Source organism: Alexandromys fortis, unplaced genomic scaffold, assembly GCF_014885135.2.
Source record: "Alexandromys fortis isolate MF-2015 unplaced genomic scaffold, M_Fortis_MF-2015_v1.1 scaffold_28, whole genome shotgun sequence".
Classification (NCBI taxonomy): domain Eukaryota; kingdom Metazoa; phylum Chordata; class Mammalia; order Rodentia; family Cricetidae; genus Alexandromys; species Alexandromys fortis.
Genome location: NW_026067901.1, coordinates 14540568 through 14565193, shown reverse-complemented (window position 1 = coordinate 14565193; position 24626 = coordinate 14540568). Strand labels below are relative to the sequence as shown.

General features: G+C 45.7%; 1 protein-coding gene across 6 annotated transcripts in view; it reads right to left on the bottom strand.

Moving 5' to 3' along the window:
• The window catches only part of Pacsin2 (protein kinase C and casein kinase substrate in neurons 2), a 100473-nt gene that overhangs the window by 16640 nt on the left and 59207 nt on the right, over positions 1-24626 (bottom strand). For all 6 annotated transcript variants that reach the window (XM_050129029.1, XM_050129020.1, XM_050129061.1 and 3 more), the window contains 3 exons: positions 16676-16814; positions 4332-4488; positions 2690-2925 (listed from right to left, as the gene is read on the bottom strand). In XM_050129029.1, the coding sequence (XP_049984986.1) occupies positions 2690-2925; positions 4332-4488; positions 16676-16735 (453 nt within the window). In that variant the 5' untranslated portion in view covers positions 16736-16814. The remainder of the gene's footprint in view (positions 1-2689; positions 2926-4331; positions 4489-16675; positions 16815-24626) is intronic.

Below are 24626 nucleotides of genomic sequence, written 5' to 3'. Positions count from 1 at the left end.
GTAGGCAGAATTAACATAGTAAAAGTGGCAATCTTACCAAAAGCAATCTACAGATTCAATGCAATACCCATCAAAATCCCAGCAAAATTCTTCAAAGATATTGAAAGAACGGTACTCAACTTCATATGGAAAAACAAAAACCCCAGGATAGCCAAAACAATCCTGTACAATAAAAGAACTTCTGGAGGCATCACAATCCCTGACATCAAACTCTACTACAGAGCAACAGTACTGAAAACAGCCTGGTATTGGCATAAGAACAGACAGGAGGACCAATGGAACCGAATAGAAGACCCGGATATCAATCCACACATCTTCGAACACTTGATTTTTGACAAGAAAGCAAAAAATATCAAATGGAAAAAAGAAAGCATATTTAACAAGTGATGCTGGATATCAACATGTAGAAGAATGAAAATAGACCCATATCTATTACCATGCACAAAACTCAAGTCCAAATGGATCAAAGACCTCAACACTGAATCTTATAGAAGAGAAAGTGGGAAGTACACTTGAATGCATTGGCACAGGAAACCACTTCCTTAGATATAACCCCAGCAGCACAGACATTGAGAGAAACAATTAATAAATGGGACCTCCTGAAACTAAAAAGCTCTGTAAAGCAAAGGACATGGTCAACAAGACAAAACGACAGCCTACAGAATGGGAAAAGATCTTCACTAACCCCACATCAGACAGAGATCTGATCTCCAAAATATACAAAGAACTCAAGAAACTGGACACCAGAAGATCACATAATCCAATAAAAAAAAAAAATGGAGTACAGACCTAAACAGAGAACTCTCAACAGAGGAATCTAAAATGGCTGAAAGACACTTAAGGAAATGTTCAACATCCTTAGTCATCAGAGAAATGCAAATCAAAACAATTCTGAGATTTCATCTTACACCTGTAAGAATGGCCAAGATCAAAATCACTGATGACAACTTATGCTGGAGAGGTTGTGGGGGAAAAGAAACACTTCTGAATTGCTGGTGGGAATGCAAGCTGGTACAACCCCTTTGGATGTCAGTGTGGTGATTTCTCAGAAAATTAGGAAACAACCTTCTTCAAGACCCAGTAATACCACTTTTGGGTATATATCCAAAGGATGCTCAATCGTGCCACAAGGACATGTGCTCAACTATGTTCATAGCAGCTTTGTTTGTCATAGCCAGAACCTGGAAACAACCTAAATGCCCCTCGATCAAAGAATGGATATAAGGAAAATGTGGTACATTTACACAATGGTGTACTACACAGCAGAAAAAATACTGACAGCTTGAATTTTGCAGGAAAATGGATGGAGCTAGAAAACATTATTTTGAGTGAGGTAACCCAGACACAGAAAGACAATTATCACATGTACTCACTACTCATAGGTGGTTTTTAAACATAAAGCAAAGAAAGCCAGCTTACAAACCACAATCCCAGAGAACTTAGACAACAATGAGGACACTAAGAGAGTCTTACATAGATCTAATCTACATGGGAAGTAGAAAGTAGAAAAAGACAAGATCTCCTGAGTAAATTGGGAGCATGAAGACCTTGAGGGAGGATTGAAGGGGGAAGGGAGATGCAGCGAGGGGAGCAGAGAAAAATGTAGAGCCCAATAAATATCAATAAAAAAATTTTTAAAAAGAGCAAAAAAAAATATTTTCATTGTCATTTCATAACTGTAATTTTGCTACTGTTAAGAGTCTTAATGTGTGCTTTTTAATGGTCTTATTTGAGCTCTGTGAAAGGGTCATTTGACACTTAAATGGGTTGTGACCCACAGGTTGAGAACCACTGGATACTCCTCCCAGCTCAGCCTTCTAAGTATCAGCAACAGTATGTGACTTCCAGGGTTCTAGCAGCTATTTCTCCCCACCCCCACCCTCTTTCTCCTGCCTTTCCTCCCTCAGAGATACATACATACTTAAAAGTGACTTACATATTTGAACCAAAGTCATAGATTAATTCACTCTAGGAAAAAGAGAAGAGTGTAGTAATGGACCCATGGAGGGAAAACAGTTCCATTTACCAAGGCTCATGGGCAGGAAGAAAGAGACGGAGACGTGGTAAAAGTCAAGATGTAGAGAGAAGGAGAACAAGCAAACATGAAGGCATATTCTGGATGATTCTGAGCAAAGTAGCACAGCTCCTGAGAAAGGTGGAAGGGGCAGCATTCCAGTGAGAGGTGGAGAGCACACTACAGGCAGGAAGTGAACACGCTGAGGTCAGAGCAGTCAGAAGACATCTACCAGTCAGTTAGCCAAGGCCATACAAGACTCATTGAGTTTGACTGGTGCTTTTGAAGCAGTGGGGATCAGTGTTGTATGCCAATTTGGGAGAAAAACCCATATAAAGAAAAGTACCATTCTGAATTAAACCTTTATACTAGTCCAAAGGTCTCCTGAATCTCTGGCACAGACAATTCTCTAGGCTGCAGAGAGAAATGGAGCTGGGTGAAAAGCGTGAGCTTAAGGCTCTGCCAGTAATGTGAAGTTCTGGTACTGTCTGCAGTCTATGATGAGCTGGTATGGATTCAATGTAAAGAAAGCACATAAGGCAGGGTCTTGGCCCAGAGATAGCCTGTTCTCCACCATCTATGCTCTCCTGTGGCTAAGGTGAATTTCTGGAAGTGTAGAAGGGAGCCCTGTCAGTGGAGAGAGGCACAGCAGGGCCAGAAAAGGGAGAGAGGCACCTCTTTCAGCTTCTTGGCCCAGGGCTTCTGGGCCTTCCGGAAGCCATCCTCTGCTTCCTTTGTCTCCTTGAAGCCTCCCATCATCTGTTTGTGAAAGGCTTCCTTCTGCCAGTTCTTGATCTTCTCAAAGTCTTCATTCATCAGTGACGTCTTCACTTCTAGGTGCAGCTCGCTCACCTTCTCTGCTTCAGACATGACAGCCATCCAGGCCTTCTCCACAGTCCCATACTGTGGTCCTGACACAGGAGAAGAATGTTAACTCAGTCTCTGCTCACAGCAGGATTTCTGTCACCCCCACAGCTATCCACCTGGGAGCAGTCCAGCTACAGACAACTTTTCTAAAGCCTTTGAGCTCTTGTGTGCGCGCACAGATATGTGCATGTACATGTGAGTAATGTGTATATGTAAGAGCAGTACAGGTGATATGCATACATATTTTACATGTAATTGTGAGTGAATGTTCATGTGATGTATGTACCCATTTTACATAGAGAACAAGGCTCACGTTAATCTTCCTTAGTCACTGCTGTTTTTTTGAGACAGGGTCTCATGGAACCTGAAACTCATGGATTCAGCTCTACAGGTTGGTCAGCAATCATCCACCTCCTCTAGTCTCTATTACACAGAACGGGGATTACAGGTATGTAGTGCTGTGCTTGTCTTTGTAGAAAGATTTACTTTTATTTTGAACATATGTAAGTACTTACATATATGTACGTATACTTTGTGCACACCTGGTACCCAGGAAGGAGATATTGGCAACCCTGAAACTGGAGCTAGAGGTGTTTGTGAGCTGCCATGTGGGTGCTGGAAATGAAGCCAGGTCCTCTGAAAGAGCAACCAGTGCTAACTACTAAGGTGTCTACCGAATCTTGCATCTGACTTCTATGTAGAAAGGAGTTGGGAATTAGGCCTTCTGCGTGCACAGTTAAGTGCTTGTACAGCTGAGCCAGCTCCCCTGTTCCCTCTGCGGTCTTTGAGATAACCCTTTCTGTATTTTGGAGATCTCAATTTGTTTAAGGTGGCCAGAAAAGGGTGAACTCTCTGAAGTGAGCTGCCAGCCTCTCAACCACCAAGAACTCTCTCTTGCTCCCATGACAGCCCAGGATTGTGAATGGCCTCCCTCAAGATGGAACACCTTTATTCACTCCCATGAGCCTAGAGGATAATAGTGTCAACAAAGACAGGACAGGGAACATCTTGTAGTCTCCAAACCCCACTCCTCACTGGCTCAACTCAGATCTGAGAGTGCTGGTTGCTGTGAGCACTTCAATAACACAGCTGGGTTTCACCTATTTCACCAATGGCTTTCTTCTTGTCCTACCTACCCAGACCCCTTATCCAAAGTGACAGGCCTGATTAAGAGTTCCCCTCCTGAGCCTTGGGGAATGAGAACAAGAAGGGAGTGAACTGACATAGTGTCCCTATACCATCCAGACATTTCCACGTGGGCCTGTGTGGTTTCTCTTTCCTCTCTTCCCTCTCCCAGCACAGACTTCCTTCCTTTCTGCTGAGGCCAGTCCTCTATCGTACAGGCACCCGCAGGCCCTCAGCAAGATGCATTCCTAGCCCACTTGTGAGCAATTCATCAGGGGGTCCCCGGAAAGTGAGCAGTTAGTACCCATGCCCAGGGTTACCTTACCTTTCTCCACAAGCTGCTTCCAGCGTCGGGCCCACTCAGTGAGCTGCTGTGCATATGCCTTTTCAATGCGTGCCCGCTCATGCAAACAGTTCATGAGGTCACCACACAGCCGGTGCCCATCATCAATCCGCTTCACAGTCCTTTTGTAGTTCCCGACCTGTGAGACAGAGCTTAGTGTTACAGTTAGGCGCATACTTAGGGTGGTTGTCCACCTGCTATACCCTCTAGCATGGTCAGCCTATCTGTTGCTATCATATATAATATATAGGGTCCCCTCACATCACTCTAAGGGTCATCCCATCTCCCCACCCTGATGGCTACCCCCTGGTTGCCAGTCAAGATCCCCTGTTTTATTACCAACAGGAATAAATAAGTCAGCCGACTGGAGTGTCTGCGTATATACCACCAGGTCAGGACCTGTGGCAGAAACCAACTGGGAGATCAGGGAAGGAGGCAAATGAGCAAGGTGCAGGGCTGAGTGAGGCTGACAGGTCTTCAGGCAGATGGAGGAGCAGGGGTGGCTTCCTAGAGCAGGTAACATGCAACTAAATCCTCACGCAGGATTACTACCACTTCCCAATGACAGTACACATATTTTTCCCACCCACTGAGTGCCTACTATGTACCAGGCACCTTGATAGGTATTTCACACAGGTGGCAGCAACTGCCCCTACTTCACAGATGAGGAAACTGAGGCTTAGAGATGCTAAGAACTGGCTAAGACTGCATGGTCACACTGGCTGGGATGAACCTCAACAAGGGAGTTTTCAAAATATTTTCAGGTAAGACAGCCTGGACGGCAAACCTCAGATTCTAATCTGCTTTGTCAAGGGCAAGTTTTGGCTACTCCTTTTCACATACGAAGGGAGAAACTAGATTACCTAAACTAGAAATAGCTATGAAAATATTTTTAACCCTGTGTGTGTGTGTGTGGTATATGCACACACATGTACACATGTGCACATGTGGGTGGAGGCCAGAAGTCAATGTCAAGCATCTTCCTCAATTGTTCTACTTTTTGTTCTTGTTGTTGTTGCTCGTTTTATTCTTTGAGACAAGGTCTTGATGAACTTGGTGCTCACTCATGGATCTGGCTATATTAGCTGGCCAGCAAACCCAGGGATCCTCCTGTCTCTACCTCCCAGCATAGAATTCCAGGCATGTGCCATCACACCCAGCTTCTTATGTGGGTGCTGCAGAACTGAACTTAGGTTACCATGCTTGCCCACCAGTACTTTACTAACCAAGTTAACAACTCCTCAGCTTGTTTCACCCTATAGCTTCAGCAGCAGGTCATAGGGGAAGGTCCACGGAGAACAGCACAGGAAAAGGACTAAAAATGTTTTCATCAGTTGCCTACCAATGTGTTCAAAACTCTTAAACCACTCTCTTATGTTTTCTAACAGTCTCTACCCACTGACTCTCCAGTACGTTGTTCAGCCCGAAAGCCTCAAAGGCAGGCATGCCTGCGCCTGCTCTACAGAAAGGGCAGCCCTCTCTGCAGTGTTGAACTCCCAAGTCCTCCTTCTCCAGTGCTGAGCTAGCTAAGGGAAGAGGTGCTGGAGATGACCTGCAAGAGTTTGGAAAAGGATAACACCTTTGGAGAAGGACAAACATGCAGGCACTGCATGTAGACGCAAAAGAGTGAGAGATGGTGGCTACTGTACCTAGAGGGAAAGGCTGTCCCTTGGACCAGGGCTCTAGGCAGGCTGAGGTGATGACCTCCTCCTGCAGGGCCCCGAAGCCTGCTGAAGAGCTAAGTAAGACCCCCAGAAGTCAGACAGCCTAGGGATGCCAGAGGCCCAGCATGATTTTAGCCACCTACTAAAGGGCGGGACTTTTAGATCCACCATTAATCGTGTGCCCCCCACAGAGCCCCTGCAGCCCAGGCAAAGCCTGACTCTTCTCAGCAAGGTTGGGAGTTCAATACATACAGCTGAAGCTGGGCTGTGACTTAATCCCCCGGCTTTTCCTTTTTCTTATTGCAAAAAAGAAAACAAAAGCAGTCTCCGCAACCCACCCTGAAGCACTGACACACTTGCTCTTCTTCAAATGGGCCTTTGTGGTCACTTTCAAATTTATAAAAGAAAAAAATAACAAAACTCAACTTAGTACTACTGGGATGGTGGCAAGAGGAGAATCAACCTGATTGAGTCGCAGTAGCCACATGGAACCACACAGAGACAGTTTTCATCTGTCACAGCAGTGCTCAACTGGAGACAATCATCCAGATGTATATGTTAGCATCTGGAAACCTGTTCACCTCTTCAGTGTTCAAAGCCCAGGGGAAGACTTCAGGAAAGGGAAGAACACCTGCTAAGGAGCCACAAGCTGTGCAGGCCAATGGCATGCAGCAGCTGCAACCATGCTGAAACAAGAACTCCTGTCAATTGAAGGGCAGCCTCCTAGCTCCCAGGGTGGGAAGTGTCTCAGCAGGCAGACATTTCAGGTTATTAATGGGCCTTGAGGTGGCAGAGAAAACTGAACTGGTTCTGGGATTGCTTCTGGGGACAGGTGGTCATCTAGTCAGGCAGAAAGCAAAGGGAAGAAGGGAGACAACATTTAACAGTTCAAAGACTCAGGGAGAACCTGTGGCCCTAGTATGACCAGAACCACCTGGTGTTCGCCTAATTTACCTTGGTCCTGAGATACTGAGGAAATTCCTACCTCACATGGATCCCAAACAGAAAACACTTCCTGAAACCCCAGAGAGACTTAGCTGTCACAAGGCTGACCCACTGATCCCCAAATGAGAGGGGTGGAAGTTCTCTTGCAGGCAGTGGTCCGGGATTCATGTCCCAGACTACCCTGTTCTCCTCTGGCCAGACAACAGCCATCCTTGTCTCTGCCACAGCCAAACTCACTTCCTGCACATCAGGCTTGGGTAGATCCAGACAACAAAAGCTTCACCATGCATAAAGCACCTACACCCTACAGCATGTGTACTGATGTCTCTGTCCATTTTTCTTTCTCTAGGCCGTCCACACAGCAGGCTTTTCATGAAAACATGAGCAGTACAACCACAGAGCAACCAGAAGAGCATGTAGGCCAGTGCACCTCTGCAAGTTAAAGTGACACTCTTTAAATAGCATTTCACAGATTTAAGTTACATGAATGCACATCCACTGTCCCAACAAAAACTAAAGATATCTGTTCAGAAACAGACATCCTAAACAACTGCAGACTTTAAAAACTATCTCCTAACTGTTACATCTAAAATCAACAGGGGGCGCTGGAGAGATAGCTCAGCCATCAAGACCTTTCGAGACCAAGTTCAATTCCAGCACTCACACCAAGAGGTTCACAACTAACTCCAGCTCAGAAAGAGAGAGGAGAAAGAGACAGAGACTGTCTCTTAAAAATCTGCCAGGGATTTAAGCTGAGAAGCTGTCACCAAGTCCTAGCCACCATGATGAAAAAGGCAGGACTACTGCAAGGAGCACTCAGGGAGCTCCTTACACCCAGAGTACCAAACCTCAGAGAGAAAGGGAAACTTCAAGTACAGGGGAGGGCTGGGCAAAGACTCTTGCTGGATTAACTAGTAGAAAACACACTTTTTCAACAACCAGGAGGTACTGAAGTCATTAGGGACTTCAATATTCTGTTTCAGGCTAATACCCTGACATTGCAGGCAGACGGGAGACTATTCCCTACGATATGAGAAGATGTGTGGCACAGAAATGAACTGGAAGGGAGGACTCACCAAAGATTAGAAGCTGATATAAATCACAAACACTTGTACACAAAGCAGGGATAAAAAGCTTCAGAAATGTGACTATCAAGTCTGCACCACTGGAAGAGAGGAAGCAAACAGGTTTCCTCCTGTTTGGGAAGTAGAAAAGTGCAGAGCGGGATCTGAACTGCCCAGCCCATAGTACCTTGTCTGACAAATGGCTCAGCCAGTCTTCTCCATGGATGCCTCCCTGGCAAGACCACCTGCGAGCACTTGCATCACCTGCATCCTTTGGCTGCTGGAACTGATTTCTCCAACATGGCTCCTGCCAAATGTTCCAACTGGGGACCACATGTGCCCTTGAGAACATGGTGCCCATAGCCACAGCTTCTCTGAGTTACCCCAGGCACATTGGTCTTGGCCCTTAGCTGGGCTAGACTCTCTTAGCAACAAGTGACACATCCTGTCATTATGCATTACATCACAATGTTTGTGTTTTGCCAGGCAGGGAGTGATAACCCATCCCATGCATTCTCAGTGGGTGGGAATATTAGTGTCCCTATCTAAAGGATAAGGAAATAGGACTGAGGAGCTATGGTCACCCATGTTCATACAGATAGAAAGAAACAGAGACTCACATACCACGTCCCCCCTTGGGTCAATCAGAGAGGGTAAAGAGTTGCAGGCTAGGGCCAGACCCCCACTCCTGTTTCCACCGTATCCCAATGGCACTTCATCCCAGGAACCCTAAACTTATATGCTACTAAGACAACTTGCCAAGGGTAACCTTGGTTTTACCCTTGTAATAAAGGCCTAAGAAACACACTTGCCCCCTCTCAACCCTGGGAGAGGAAGGCATCTGTGCCAAGTTGCTCAGCAGAAGGCTGCATGTCTCTCCAAGCAAGTCCATGCTCTGGAACTCAAATGTCTGTCTAACCCAACACACTGATAAAGGATGCCTAGAAACTGCAGCCTTCTCTGCTGGGTTGGAATACACAAGAAATGGCAGGCCTCTGGAGGGCGGTGCTTAATCACAGCTCTGTAGGTGGCCACAAGATGGACTAAAAGACCTTCTGACTTTGTGTTCAAGCCCCTAGGCTCTTTTGGCCTTCTTTCTACCGAATCTCACAAGAGCAGCAGTACAGATCTGGCTCTGGCCCAAGCATGTGATCTGGCCAGGCCTCTTCTCTGCATTTCTGACTCTCAAGCTGGAAAGGGGGTGGAAACAGAGCACTTATGTGCCAAGTGTCCTAGAAGCTTACACTCCATGTTGGGCTTCCTCCCTGCCAGCTCTACTCTTAAGTTGCACGGCAGGACCTAAGTTGTTTTCTGGCTATTTCTTCATCTTGTCCACACAGTAAAGGGGTGAAAAGCAGCTTAGGTGACCTCAAGAGGCCCTTCATGGTTCTGGAATCTTGAAACGAATCGTATCTACCACCGCCATTAGCCAGCTAACTCCAAACAGCCAGTCAAGCATTCCTAACTCTCAGCTTCTGATGTTTTGGCAACTCCCTCTTGTCATCCACAAAAATTTAATAAACATCTGCTGTGAGGCACATATAATATCACAGTGAGCAAACCATCACTACATTGGCCTGATGAATACCATAGTTTTGGAAAGGAATATTCCTCAAGTGGTCAGAGCTGGCCTGGAAACATGTGAGGTGAGAGTGAAGGACCTTAGACTTCTGGAAGGCTTGGGACAGGAAGTCACGACCTATGCACAGCACCACTCCTCTGACATCTATCCTGCAGCTCAAGCCACCCTGATTACCTTGAGTGGACATCTGCTGCATACCAAAACAGTGTCCATACTCTCTATTCTCCACGCCTATAGACCGGGCACTCCATAACGTATTCTCAGAGCCCAAATCTGTCTGGTAGCTAGATCTGGATTCTCTTTCCACTTGGAGAGGTAGAGGTCTCAGAAGTTGCTAGGATACTTCCCATCATGGATACTGAGGCATTCTGGAGTCCTTTTTCCACAAAGTTTTCAACCCAGGAGAGCTATAAGAGCCCTTCCCATCAACAGCCCAAAAGAATCACATTGGCAGATGGCAATCCCAACTATTGCTGTGATGAAACACCATGACCAAAACAATTCGAAAAGTAAAGGGTCTGTTTCACTTACAGTTCCATATAACAGTCCATCATCAAAAGCAGTGAGGGAATGAACTCAAGTAGAGCAGGAACCTGGAGGCAGGAGCTGATGCAGAGGCCATGGAGGGGTGGTGCCTACTGGCTTGCTCACCATGACTTGTTCAGCCTGCTTTTTTTTTTTTTTTTTGGTTTTTCGAGACAGGGTTTCTCTGTGGTTTTGGAGCCTGTCCTGGAACTAGCTCTTGTAGACCAGGCTGGTCTCAAACTCACAGAGTGCTGGGATTAAAGGCGTGCACCACCACCGCCCGGCCAGCCTGCTTTCTTATAGAACACAGGATCATAGGCACAAGGGATAATACCACTCACAATGGGTTGGTCCCCCCCAGAACCAATAATTAAGAAAATGCCATCATTATTAGGGCATCCCTGACAAGATAGCAATGCCCAATAGTGGGTTGGTAAAAGGCATGTAGATAAGCTACCGGCTACTCAAATTACTTCAGAATTCAGTGTTGAGACTTCTGGGGTATGGTATGCCATGCTTTTTATATAGAAACACAGCATATCAAGTAGGCCAGTTGCCAGGTCATGCCTGCATTTTCTCCTACAGATCCCTCTTCTACATTATTTTGCCTTCCTAAGAGCAGATGAGCTGATCAATGAGTGGAATATGTCAATCAATATATTAGAACTAAAGAGATAATAACAAAGGTAAATAGATTAAAACCATTGCAAAAGCAAAGAAGGCATCTGGGGGTGGGAATGGTTATCATTCCAAATTATAGAATTTTCGCTTATAGGACCCTTATCAAGAAATAGGTTGGAGCCACTGGCAAACAGTTAAGAACAAGGTCCTCTGGCCTCCACCCCAATAACAAGTAAACAGCAGAGCAGGATAGGTGCTTGCTGCTGTCTCTTGCAGATGCCCAATTTCATCTGCATGGGACATGATGAAAAGGTATATATGAACTGACATTTCTTTCACACTCGGGAATCTTTAGTCAGTCTTCGCTTTCCTTCCAAATCCTGAGAAGTTTAGAGGAGGTTGGCACCCCAACATAAACCTTGATACCTTGCTGAAGCCTATAGTCTTTGGTGATATCTAAGGCCTGAATATGTTACCCCAAGCCCGCAGTATCTCAGTGAAGCTGGGAGGATTGCAGAACATTCTTTCTTCCTAATACTACAACCTGCAGCATCAGTCCCTATCACAGATACAACATGGTATATACACCTACAGGGCAACCTCTGGTAAAACACGGGGCCTCCATCTCAGCAACTTCCTACAACCCAATTAAACTCCCACTGTGACCCTTCCAACAGGGATGAATCTTCTGGGTCTTCCATTCCTATCATCTTCTATTGATTTTGGGGTTTTTAACTCTGGGGCACTTGTGCTTAAAGAAACCATAATGTAAGGGGGTATTTCTAAAAAACCCTTTCATGTCTGAATCTTGCTTTTCAGGGGCCAGGTAGAGCTCCCTCATCCTCATTTCTACAAGATTCTTTTGGTTTCACCCTAAACTTTCTTGTTTCCAAAGTGCCTCTACCTTGGAGAAGAGAACCTAGGGGCACCTTGGTAGGATGTTTTCCTGAACCACTGGCCTGTGTCATACCTCACTGGGTTCCCTATCTGCATGGGATGATGTTCCTTGCCTGCAGAGCCCTAAGACAGCCCAAGGCTGAAGCTTATGCCTGGGTCTGCTGGTGCCTCTACTGCTTTATAAACAGGCAGTTTCTGTCCCAGCATAACAAAGTCTAAGACTTCACTTCTGTCCCAGATCCCAGTATTTGGTAACAGCCATACATTGACTGCTGCCATCCTGTTTCTAGAATTGGTCTTCAAAGGAAGGGGAAGACAATGGGGTTTGCTACCCAACAAAGGAAAGGAAACAGAGTTCACTGCCTAGCAAAGGAAAGGGAAGGAAATTGGGTTCATTGCCCAGTAAAGGCATCACTTGCTCTGATTGTTTATACAAAACATGAGAGAACAACTTTGCCAGGCAGTGGTGGCATATGCCTTTAATCCCAGCACTCAGGAGGCAGAGGCAGGCAGATCTCTATGAGTTGCCAGTCAGGTCTACAGAGTGAGTTCCAGGACAGGCTCCAAAGCTACACAGAGAAACCCTGTCTCAAAAAACCAAAATCAAACAAAACAAAAAGATAACTGAATTATCAATCTTAAATCAAATGTTCAAACTGACAAACTTAAAAATGGATAAAGTGGAACCCTCTTAATTCTAGTTGCCAGATCCTAACTCTAAAATCAGAACACATGAAATAACAGGGAGGAAAGATGCGTTTAAATAAACCTATTTAAAAAGTTCTTTACATTTATTATTTATTTAGTGAGGGAGGGTTGTATATGTGCATCTACTAGTGTGTGTGCGCATGTGCCTACAGAGGCCAGAAAAGGGCACTGGATTCCTGGAGTCAAGAGTTACAGACGGTTACTCAGAGTGGGTACTGGAAACTGAACTTGAGTCCTTTGGAAGAAGAGCCAGTGCTCTTAACCACTGAATTTCAGCCCCAATGAACCTTTTATTAACTGAGTTTCTCCACAAGGCTGCTGGCAAAGTTTGCGGCACACCATGTCCTTGGTGCGTGTGGTATGTATCGTACAGTGGAGGAAGGCAGGCATCTGTGCCCATAACATGGACCAGATTTGCAGGCCCTGCTCCCAAGGCCCCTCCTTGAACTCCAGGCTTCCACATATAGAAGTGTGAGCCCTCACTCATCCTTCAGCACACAGCCTAGAAAATGACAAGAGTATGTGACAGCTGTTGCCACAGGCTGCACAGTGAGAGCCTCTTCCTGGTATTAAGTTCTCATGGAAGACCAGAACCACTCCAGTGTAGGAGGGACAGACACCCTGAAAGTTCTGTGACCCCTGGGATCCAAGTCAAGAGACATGTGGAAATGGGTCAACCTGTCATAAAAAGCCAAGCACCCTGAAGGAAATCAACAGACTGAAAAGTGGGGTTAGTAGTCCCTTTAGGAACTCTTACTCCCAGTCCCTTTACCCCAACCCTGATTGTGATCCATTCTGGCCCTGGTCCCTCATGTCCAAGCCTGGTTTATAGTTCTCACTGCCTGCCCTCTCTCAGGCTATACCTGGCCACCCAGCTACCTTCCCGCTCTGCCAGCCCAAACCAATATTTGTCCTCAAAGTCCCATGGAGCCAGGATGCTATGAGGAATCAATACCAAAGACCACTGAAATTCTAAAGTTTCCATGTGAAAAAAAAAAAAAAGGTGCCCCCAACAGCTTAAACAGGTGACTGAAATCCAAAGAAAAACACAAAAGGTAGATAAGCTTCTTGACAAGCAACTGAGGGACAGCCCTCCCATCCCCCAGTAGCTGTCTGGCACTGGGAACTGTGTCTAGACAATGAAGAGACTTGTCAGCAACAAGATGGAGTCTACTTCCCCCATCTGTGTGTGTGCAATGCTCACGTGTGCAGCTGAGGACCAGGGAATGCAGAGAAACAATGGCTTGGGAGGCCCTGGCCCTACCGGTGAAGAGCCCTGTGACCCTAGGGATCCAGGTACCCTGGGCACACCAGACAGCACCAACAGTGAGGAAGCACCCGGCACTGGTACACTGTTGTAATCACAGAAACGCTACCACTGACTGGGCATCATGATCTATGACCATGTACATTAAATTCTGCATTTGATTGCATGACTGGATTGCTCTGACATCAGCAATGAGTGAGTGCATGGGATGATAATGGTATGGATGGTATGTAGAGCACACCTGGTCCTGGGACTAAAATGAGACAGTTTCATCAGGTGGCACCCAGCCAAACACACTACCCAGATAGCACCCTGCAGTCTTCTTGAGGGGGAAGTAAACAGAATTGGAAGCAGCTGCAATTATCCTACCCGATCACGTCTACTAAGCATGTGGAATAGCCAGAGATCTAAAAACCAGCACCAGATTGCTGAAAACAGCCAGTGCTCAGCTACCAAACTCAAGTTCCTATAGAGGATGTGCCAGGTTCTGCAGAATGATAACTCTTGGAAGACCCTCAGCCATTTATCTTACTATCAGGCCCTCAACTACAAAGTCTCTCCATGCACTATGCCCAGTGCTAGGTGCTGGGAACACTAGCTAAACAGAGTCACTCTGACTCTGCTAGGTTACAGAACAAAAGGCGCCAACAGGTGTGGCAGGTGTGCTAGGAGCTGGCACAAGAGTACTGCCATCACTAATGTGGGACCAAGAGCTCTGTGACAAGAACTATCCTTGTTATTTTCATCTTCACAGGAAAGCATCAACACCTCAGAGTGCAGAAAAACAAGGCTCTTCGGGGCAGAGTTCCAGGAAGCCACAAGCAGGGCAGGTCTTGGAGCTTGTTTTTCTACCCATTTGAAATCTGTCTGTCTGTCTGTCTGTCTGTCTGTCTGTCTATCTATCTATCTATCTATCTATCTATCTATCTATCTAACATCTATTGGCTTTGGGGGACAGGGTTTCTCTGTGTAGTTTTGGAGCCTATCCTGAAACTAGCTCTTCCAGACCAGGCTGGCCTTGAACTCACAGAGACCCCCACCTGCCTCTGCAGCCCGAGTGCTGGGATTAAAGGCATGCGCCACCATCACCCAGCCCATTTGAGACTGTAAGCAGAGCTCACTCCAGGGAGACAGCTGTGAGGACTGAAAGCAAGGCTTGGGGAGTCATTCATGATTTCTAAATGTTCTATGGGAGTTTGCCATGGCTGTAGAAAAGCACAGAGATCCTAACTGTTTCTGGGTACATGCGTAATGGGCTGTGACTGCAACCCAGCACAGAACACACAGAGGCACAGACAACACAGCTTCATAGGTGCTTTTGTGACACTAGTGGGGTCATAGCTTCTCTGTGGTCCAGCAAGAGGGGTCTGCCTACGCACACACCTGTATCTGCAGGGGCAGAGGGCAAGTCCAGTCTTGCTCCAGATGATGTCTATAGCCACAGCTCTAAAGCAGCTTCCAACCTTTCCAATATACCCTGCTGTTGAGCAGCTGGCAACATATCTGTCCCTATGGCCCTTGCTGCCTTAAAAGTTTCCAGGGCAGAGGTGTCTCTTGCCATCCAGATTCCAATTCCAGCCTCCATTCTTACTAGATAGCTGTGGCCAGCTAGTCTGGGAAGATCATGCCTGCTCCTTCTCTTCCACTCACTCGGCACCTATAGCAGCAACCCCTTAAGTCCCAAGACTTGTTCTCTACATGCCCTGCCATATCCTCACAGGATCTCATACACAATCTGTTCAGTAATGCATACTCTGTTCTATTTTGTTCTGGGGCCAGGATTTTGCTGAGTGGTCCAGCCTGGTATCCCACTCGTGAGCTGAAGCAATCCTCTGGCCTCAGGCTTCCCAGTGCTAGGGACTATGGGCATATAACCACTGCATCTAGCTAAGTAGGTACTTTTAATAAAATAAAATATTTAGCCAATCAGTTCTGTCATTCAGAACACAGAAAAGAAAAGTGCTAGTGAAGTTTGAGTCCTCTATCTTTTAAAACCGGAGCATTAGTGATGTCTTGTTTCCATTAGCCTGTAACAGCAGATGACATGTTAGCCCCAGCAAACACCAGGACTGCATACTCACCTTCTCCTCCTCTGGAGCTTCCTGTCAAGAAGGCACCCACACAGTGCTAAAGACTATAGCCCCATCTGGCAGCCTCTCTTGGGGGCCAGAGTTAGCCCCCTTTTATTCTGAGGCTTGGGTAAAGTGGACAACTTGTCCAAAGTCACATAGCTAGTGACAGCACAGCTGGGGTCAGAGCTGACATGATACTTAGCTGAAAGCCCAGTCCTCCTCACCCTGTCCACGTAGCCCAAAATGAAAAGAAAGTTCCAAGGGTTTTTCCAAGGGGGGTTAATTACGGTCAAGACTTTACTTCCTTGGCTGGAATGGAAACTCAGTGTTAGGACCCCTGCCTAGTATGCATGAGGTATTTGTTGTGTTCCATCCCTAGTACCACCACTAACAACAACAATGAGAATACAGTTGGCTTTTCTTTAACTAGTAGACAGGAAAAATTAAGTGGGCTGGGGAGAATAACTTGCGAAAACAAAATGGGTCACAAGGTAATTTCATCAGGAAGGGAGTTCCCAGGACACAGGCTGGCAGGCAGATGTTCTTACCAAGATCCTGGCCCTTTGTTCAGCCCTCTGGCTGCTGGCCTGCATTATGCAAAATAATGTCACATCATGGTCACTCATATGTAAAAGCTGCCTGTGAGACTGGTCACTGCTGTGTGTTGTTGTCTATCACACAGGGCTAGACACCCAAGAACATTGGAGGGCAAACCAGCAAGACCTTCCACAAACACATCTCAGTGAAAAATCGGACTTTTCCAGACAAGTGAACTCCCAACTCCACTGAGAGCTGGAGCATTCCCGTAATCCCTAAAAAAAAAAAAAAAAAATCAATGCCCTGTCTCTGCCACCACCAATTTGATGGCAAGTTCCCGCCTGATTTTGAGTTAATGTTCATTTCCTTCTGACTCTACCAAAACCACAAAGGTACACTGGACGCCAGCAACCTGGGATCTATGTTCAAAAGAGGAGACATTACCTCCCAGAAGCTGTCACTGGACACTTCCACTCCCACAGAATCGTCGTAGGTGACAGACATTTCTGCAGAGGATGAGGGGATGGCAGCAGACACTCTGGTTCAGGGATTCACTTCAGATGCTCAAAACCTGTAGACAGACCTATGAAAGAAAAACACAGACAGTTGTGGCTTCCCCATTCCAGGACAAAAAGCAAGGTACCGCTATTCAATGCATGGCACCTACCTCAGCATATTGGTATCTCCTACCCTATCCCACCTGTCCCACCACTCAAGTCTCAGTTCAAGTACCTCCCAGATATGCCTCAGGAACTCAACTGACTACAGTGTTACCAGTGACAGACACCACAGAAGCTCTTCTGAGAGCCAGCCTTAGTCAAATAAAGATCAGGGCGCATTACTCACATTGTATGAAGTTAGTTACTTGGTTGTCAACTTGACTACATCTGGAATTAACTAAAACCAAAAGGACTGGGTGCACCTAGGAGGGATTTTTTTCTAAATTAAATCATTCAAAGAGAAAGACCTACCTTTAATCCTGATCTTTTGAAGTGGAAGATCCACCTTTAATCCACAGCCACATCCTTGGCTATATAAAGGACTTGGAAGGAGGCTTTTGCTCCTTGCCTGCATGCCATTGCTCTCACTGGCAAGTCCATTCCTTCACTGGCATCAGAGACTACTTCTTCAGGATTCTGGTGTGTAAAGACCAGCCGAGACACCCAGCCTCATGGACCCAACTGCTACTGGACTTGCCACTGGGAGATACTATTGTTAGACTAGCTAGCTAGACCAGAGCCTGTAAGCCACTCTAAAAAATCCTATCAGTTCTGTTCCTCTAGAGAAGCCTGACTAATATAGTTAGCAAGGACAAATAAGAGTTACTTGGCACACACCTGACACTCTAAAAGTGTCCATCCAGTAAGCTCCCAAAAGACAGTAAGAAACACTAGGGAATAGAACATGTTTTTGCTGTTGTTGTTTTTTGTTGTTGTTAGTTATTGTTTCTGGGAAAAGTGTTTTCTCTGAGGCTGTCAACTTCCCTTACTCAGGGAAGGACTGGTGGCCACCTCCTGCCAGGAAGCTTATATGCTCTTCATGCACACACCTATCTGCTGTGCATCAAGGCTGGCCTTAAGAAGAAACACAGAGATCTACCTATCTCCGGATTAAAGGCATGTGCCACCAGGCACAGCAGAAAATGGTTTTCTATACACATCATAAATCCAGCCACTTTGCATTTACTATCAATACATCATATACATAGACACATATATCATAGAGACTATATCCACACATATGTATATCCACATATATCATATATAGAGACTATATCTACACATCACAGTCCCACAGTCACAGCTTATCTCCTCCTATGACTTTTCTTTTTCTTGCCTTAGTACACCAGGGGACTTCCAAAGACCAAGCTTTCAACACTTCACCAATGAGGAAGAGTGAGGCTCAAGTGGAGAATGCTGGCTCAGCAAGTATAAAGCCCTGGGTTCAACCCCAGCACAAAATGAAAACTAAGTATCTGCCATTACCTCTGGCTTCAGTTTTTATTCCTTCTAGCTCCTGGAAGTGAATGTTTACTGCTTTAATCTGCATCCTTTCTCCTTTTCTAAAATACACATGAAGAACAAGAGAACAAGAGTCTCTCCACATAACGCAGGGCAAACTGCCAAGATTTCACAGGCAGTTGGCTCAAAGGTATGGGCAACAGGGCCTCCTGTATATGGGTGGTCAAAATGGGTCAACACAAATCTCATCTCTAGAAATCTGTAATTGGTGATGTCATTTAAGTGACAGAATCAGTGCTCAGGATTCAGGATCACACAGGAGCATTCTGTAGCATTGTTGGTGGCTCTCATTCATTATCAACTATTGTTGGCAAGTCTCATTTATTCATCCAATAAATAAGATTCAAATAAGATTCTAAGTTTCAAGCTGGATATGGTGGCACACATCTTTAATCCCAGCACCCAGGCAACAGAAGCAGATGGATCTCTGTGAGTTCAAGGCTAGCCTGGTCTACAAAACTGAGTTCTAAGCCAGGACTGTTACACAGAGAAATCCTGCGAGAGAGAGAGAGAGAGAGAGAGAGAGAGAGAGAGAGAGAGAGAGAGAGAGAGAGAGAGAGACACTAAATCTCAAGAATGGACCAATGTCAGGGATACAAACAGATCATGGGCTACACCTCAATTCTCTTAAATAAAATTCAAAAATATAGCTGCATGTGATACTATGTGTCTAACCCCAAGCTTCTCAGAAAACTAAAGCAGAAGGACTCCCTGGTCCAGAGATTCAAGGTTAGGCTAGGCAACATAGTAAGACCCTGTTCAATCATAAATGTTCAGTACATAAATAATTGTAGTCTAGGCTAGAATGGGAGCTAAATAAAGGACTAGATGTTAAGGTTAGTTAAATGCACACAGAAGAAAGGCTTTGCCTTTTGTGCTGTAAGTGAAATAAAACAGGTAATTATTGATACTTACTGAACTAAAATCTAAGGATGTGGGCTGGAAAGTTGCCTCAGTGGTTAAGAGCACTGGCTATTCTTCAAGAGGACCTGGGTTTGACTCCCAGCACCCACATGGCAGCTCATAACTGTCTGTAACTCCAGCTCCAGAGGATCCAACACCTACTTCTGGCCTCCAAAGATACTAGGAATGCATGTGATGCACAAATATCACACGTAGGCAAAACACCAATACACTTAAAAAAAAACTAGGACGTTACATATTCATACATGATAAGCTTATTTATAAAAATAAAGCAACATATTTATGTAAGACAAAAAGAGTGTGGTGGTTTGAATTTGTACAGCCTCCATAAGCTACATGTTTGAACACTTGGTTGCCAGTTGGTGGAACTGTTTGGGAAGGATTGGGTGTGGCCTTGTTGAAGGTGTTTTACTAGTGGTAGACTTTTGAGGTTTCAAAAGACTTCTGGGATTCTCAGGTCTCCCTACTCCTTTGGTTGTGGATCAAGACGTGAGTTCTTAGCCTGGCACACACTCTTAATCCTAGTGCCCAGGATGTAGAGGCAGGAGGATTTCTGTGAATTTGACTTACTATCTTCATAGTAAGTTCCAGGACAACCAGGACTACATAGAGAGACGTGTTACTGAGGATACTGAGAGCTGCAGAGAAACAGCTCTAAGGTAAAAGGAAAGGGCACAGGACATAACCATACCCCAAGAGAACAGGGTTTCCAGCACAAAACTCTGGCTCTCTCTTCTAGTATGGACCCTAATCGAAGAGCCTTCCCTTCTGGGTGAGAACCAGCTACCAAGAAGAACAGGTAGGTTGCATCCAAAACGAACCACACTCAACCCTATAGATAGTCAAAGACCATCAAGGAAGGAACTAGAAGAGCTGTCTGATGTCACACAGGTGTTCAGTCACAAAGTAATGGCTAAATTATGCTCCCAAAGAAGGCTCTTTTTCTAGAGGTGGCCATGTTTGTGTCAAATATAGCAAGGCTGCTTTAGCCAGGTATGAGTCTTTTGTTCTACCTGGGAGTACATGGTAAGAACATGGGGCTGCATGTGCTGCACACCTCTCAGTACCAGCAGGTAGTCTATGCTGAGCTTTAAGCAGGTTTCTTGTTCCTCAGAACCCCTATACACTTTGCAGGCAGGAAGCTGAGTATCCAGAAAGCACTGGTCCAACACCTGCTGTGGTTGGGTATAGTACAGTATCCTCCAACGGCTCTTGTATTGAAAGTTTGTTACTCAGCTGATAAGAGAACTAAGAAAACTCTGATGACATCAAAGCATTACTTCCCCCAAAACTGTTTTGCTGTGTAAGATTGAGAACATAATGGCATCACTGGGAGGTGGGTCCTACTTGGAAGAAGGTCACTGGGAACATGCCCTGGCCCCTTTCTCTCTCTGCTTCTCAGACTCTATGGAGATGAGCAGCTTTGTTCCACCACACCCTTCTGCTGTGATGCTCTGCCTTACCACAGGACCAGAAACAATGGAGCCATAGCCATGAACAGAAACCCTGAGCCAAAATGAACACTTATTCCCATTACAATGTTTGCTCGGATAACTGTCACAGTGGTAGATGCAAGGAGGGAGAGAAAACAAAACTAAAACACTAAGACAGTCCAGCATCTAGCAAAAGTTTGCTCCACAATGTCTGTTGCATCTCCACCAGTCCTGCTCAAACTCAGCTTGCTGCAGGCCTGGAAGGCCATTCCTTTAGAAACAGGCTGTGGTTTTTGAGCTTCGTACTGAAAGGGATCTCAAAAGCAGGTGTCCTCTCATGATTCACACTCTCCCCTGGGGTTAGGATGTAACAGACCACCTCCTGAGGCACTAAGAGACTCAGACAGGCTTTAAGGTATGGTTGAGTGACAGAGTGAGGCACTAGGTTCAGGGGTACACTGGTGATAATAGTTACTAAAGAACTCTGGAAAAGTTCTTCCTAAAGACGGGTGGGCCTGATACATGGTTTATACAGTTCACACTGTCTGGCACTCTGAAACTGACTGATGACTTCATCCTAAAGAAACTGAGTTCTAATGCTTGAACAGAATGTTCAGAGTTCTGAGGACTTCCCAGTGCTGCTGGTGAGGGAGAAGGTTACTCCAAACATTCAGTATTAAAGATGACGCTAGCTAAATGATGAAAATACAAGGATCTCCCATTACACCAGTCAGGAGTACAAAAACACACATTATACATTAAGAGTCTCAATACCAGTCTAGGCAGGTGAGTGACTTGGTGAATGCACAAGGACTCCCAGCTAAGGGCTCCCTCCTCTCCTCCCTTTTGGATTTCTTAGAGAGATACAGAGCTTCTGTGGCCACTCAGTGAGCTGCTCATCATGGGTAGGGCAATGGGCAGAGCCTCACTCCAGTTTCTCCCAGAGGCCTTAACATTTAATATTCCAGTTAATTAAGGCACAAGAACAGCACAGGCTACTCTGCCCCTCAAAGGAGATGCTTTTCTATTTTTCTTGTTGCCATAACATAATACGAGACAAAACCAGCTTTAGTTGGGAAGGGTTTATCTGGGTCCATGGTTTGATGACACAATCCATCATGTTGAGGAAGACACCCCAGTGTGAGCTAACTGGTCACACTGCACACAGCCAGAAAGGAAAGAGCAACAAATGCTGGTACTCAGCTAATTTTCTCCTTTTTTATTCAATCTAGGACCCCCCCACCCCCACCCACCGGATGCTGCTGCCCACATTTCAGGTGGGCCTTCCCTTCTCAGTTGAACCTGGTAGGCCCTTACAGACACACCTAGATTTATGTCTCTTAGGTGATTCTAAATCCAGTCAAGTTGATAATAATGATACAATAAACATGCAACCTGACAGCAAAAAAATCCTAATTATAAAAGCCAGGCTGATGGCCAATACTTGTAATCCCAGCACTTGGGAGGCTGAGGTAATAGGACTGCTGGATTCAAGGCAGCCTGGGTTGTAGAACATGCTCCAGGCCCCCTGAACCACAATGTGAGACTGTCTAAAGCCAGCACACAGTGAGCCCTCCAGAGACACTCACTAAACAATCCTGTTTTAAGAGGCACTCCTTTGGAATCCAGGAATAAGGATGGAGCAAGAGTAACTAGGTCCCTGCTTCCCATGACTTCTACTGAAGGTCAATACTGGTCCCAAAGCCAATTTTCTGCTAATGTGCAGAGGCTTAGAGGTTAACAGAGGATGTCACAGTTGCCCTTGGTCCCAGTGGAGGCTGGCACAACCTCCTTCTACCATTTCTGGCCTGATAACAGGTATCAGGTAAACAGAGGATGTGTTACATAAGACCTCTAGCTTCTCTTTAATCTTCTTAGTTCATTCCAAAAGGAAAACCAAGAGGCCGTTCTTGAGACCAACAGGTTATTGCAGAAAGCAAGACCATCTAAGTACTGTGCTTGCCCGTCTCCCCTGAAAGAGCAGGAAGCCCTCCTCTTTGATCTTTGCTAAATACTAGCTACAGAGGGAAGCAGATGTGCCCACATGGCCTTTCCAGTCTGTTCTGCAGGCCCATTGTTCATAGAGGTCTCTTTCTTACTCATGACCTACACAGAAAATTCTTCTGTTACTAGTAAATGATTACAAATTTCTCTCTCTCTCCCTTTTTGGTTTTTTGAGACAGGGTTTCTCTGAGTAAACCAGGCTGGCCTCGAACTCAGAGATTCACCTGCCTCCGCTTCCCAAATGCTGGGATTAAAGTTGTGTGCCCAGCTGACTGCAACTTCTAAGCTACTGTGCAGTCCTGGGGTGAGGGAGGTGGGGTGCCCACCATTCTTTAAACAGGGGCCCATTTACCCATTCATTCCATCTACCGTGCACCAGGAACTATCCTAAACTGGTGTCAGAACAGTAGCAATAAACAAGACAAATTCTGTCCCTGCCCTCCTGGGACTGAGACTGCTCTGGGATACCCTGGCATGCAGTTAAGTGAGTCACGTAGTGTATTAAATTCTAGGACAGAGGAAAAAGTCTGAGGGGCAGAGGCTTGTTGAGATAAGTATGGCCTTTGAGGGCTTAGAAAGATAGGACGTAGGAATAGGTGGTTCCTAGTAGTGAGACAGGAGAAGGTGACAGGCCTGCCCTGCACTGGACAGGCCAGGAGGACAGGGGAGGTCAGTACCAAAAGATCCAGTGAGGATCAATGAGGTATCCACATTACCTCTGTGCTTTGCGTTTCAAAACTAAAGACATGGTAATAACAGACATCAGGGGCCTTGAACCAAACCAGGGACTCCTTGCAAAAGCGCCTGCACGTAAAGATGTATGGATAAAGGGTTTACTGTGTGACTGACTCACTCACCCTTGGAGTTTCTATGATGAGACTTTCCCTTTATTTTTTTAAAAAATTTATTGTCTTATTGGGGGATGGCTTAGCAGTTGAGTATGTACTACTCTTGCAGATGATGCAAGTTTGGTTCCCAGAATCCATGTTAAGCAGTTCATAGTCACTCCAACTCCAGGGGATCCAATGTGTTCGGCCTCCTCCGGCACCTACACCACACTCACATGCCCTCTCCCCTCACAGATACAGTCATATAATTAAAAATAAATCTTAAAAACCAAGCATGTATGTGTTTTCTATCTGTCTTTAGCTCTCCTTAATATGAGAAATTACTCTCTCCTAAGACCCATTTCAGCTGCAAGTTTATTTTACAGATGAGTTCAGCCAGGATAGCCAAGAGCAGGTGTTTACTGATAGACTGTGTAGCAGCAGAACACAAAACAAAAAATGAAAGCTACTTCAGTGCCATCAAATGCTGATACCAGAGCTAGGAGAAGTGACACAGGCCTGTGATTCCAGCACTAGGGAGGCTAAGGAAGGAGAACTAACTGGGCAAGCTTTCCCAACCAACAAGTTCCTGTCTGAAAAGGAAAGAAAAGACAAGAAATTTAAAAGAAAAGTATGAGACTCCAGGCAGCAGCAACATACACCCCACCTCTGGAGGACAGCACCTGGGATCTCTCAAAGTTCACAGATGCACAGTCCTCCATGGACACTTGTGCCCCTGGTAGTGAAGGGAATGTCTACCTATTATTTATAGCCTCCTAAGCTATTTGAAATGTCAGCTAACAGTACTAAATGCTTTTGAAAACAAAACCTTTTGTTTCATGAATGACCTCATATTGGGATGACAAGTGGTCCCAGAGGACCACATTCCAGGACACCCTCACAGCTTCAAGAAAGATTTTCCCACACACTGTTAGGCTGGCCTCCCTCCCCTCTGTCAGCTCCTCTCCCCCATTTCCCTCTGGCATCATCACTGTCACCATCATCTCTGCCTTTTGCTGTCATCTGTCTCCTAGCATGTTCCCAGCACCCCATCCCACTTCAGTCTATTCTCAACACTGCGACCCTCTCTAAATCCATGTCAGCCTAGTAATACACTACACCACCTGCATGCCCCTGCAGCAGCCTCCACGGCTAGAGCCCTGCTTACTTCTCACCAAACTGTAGT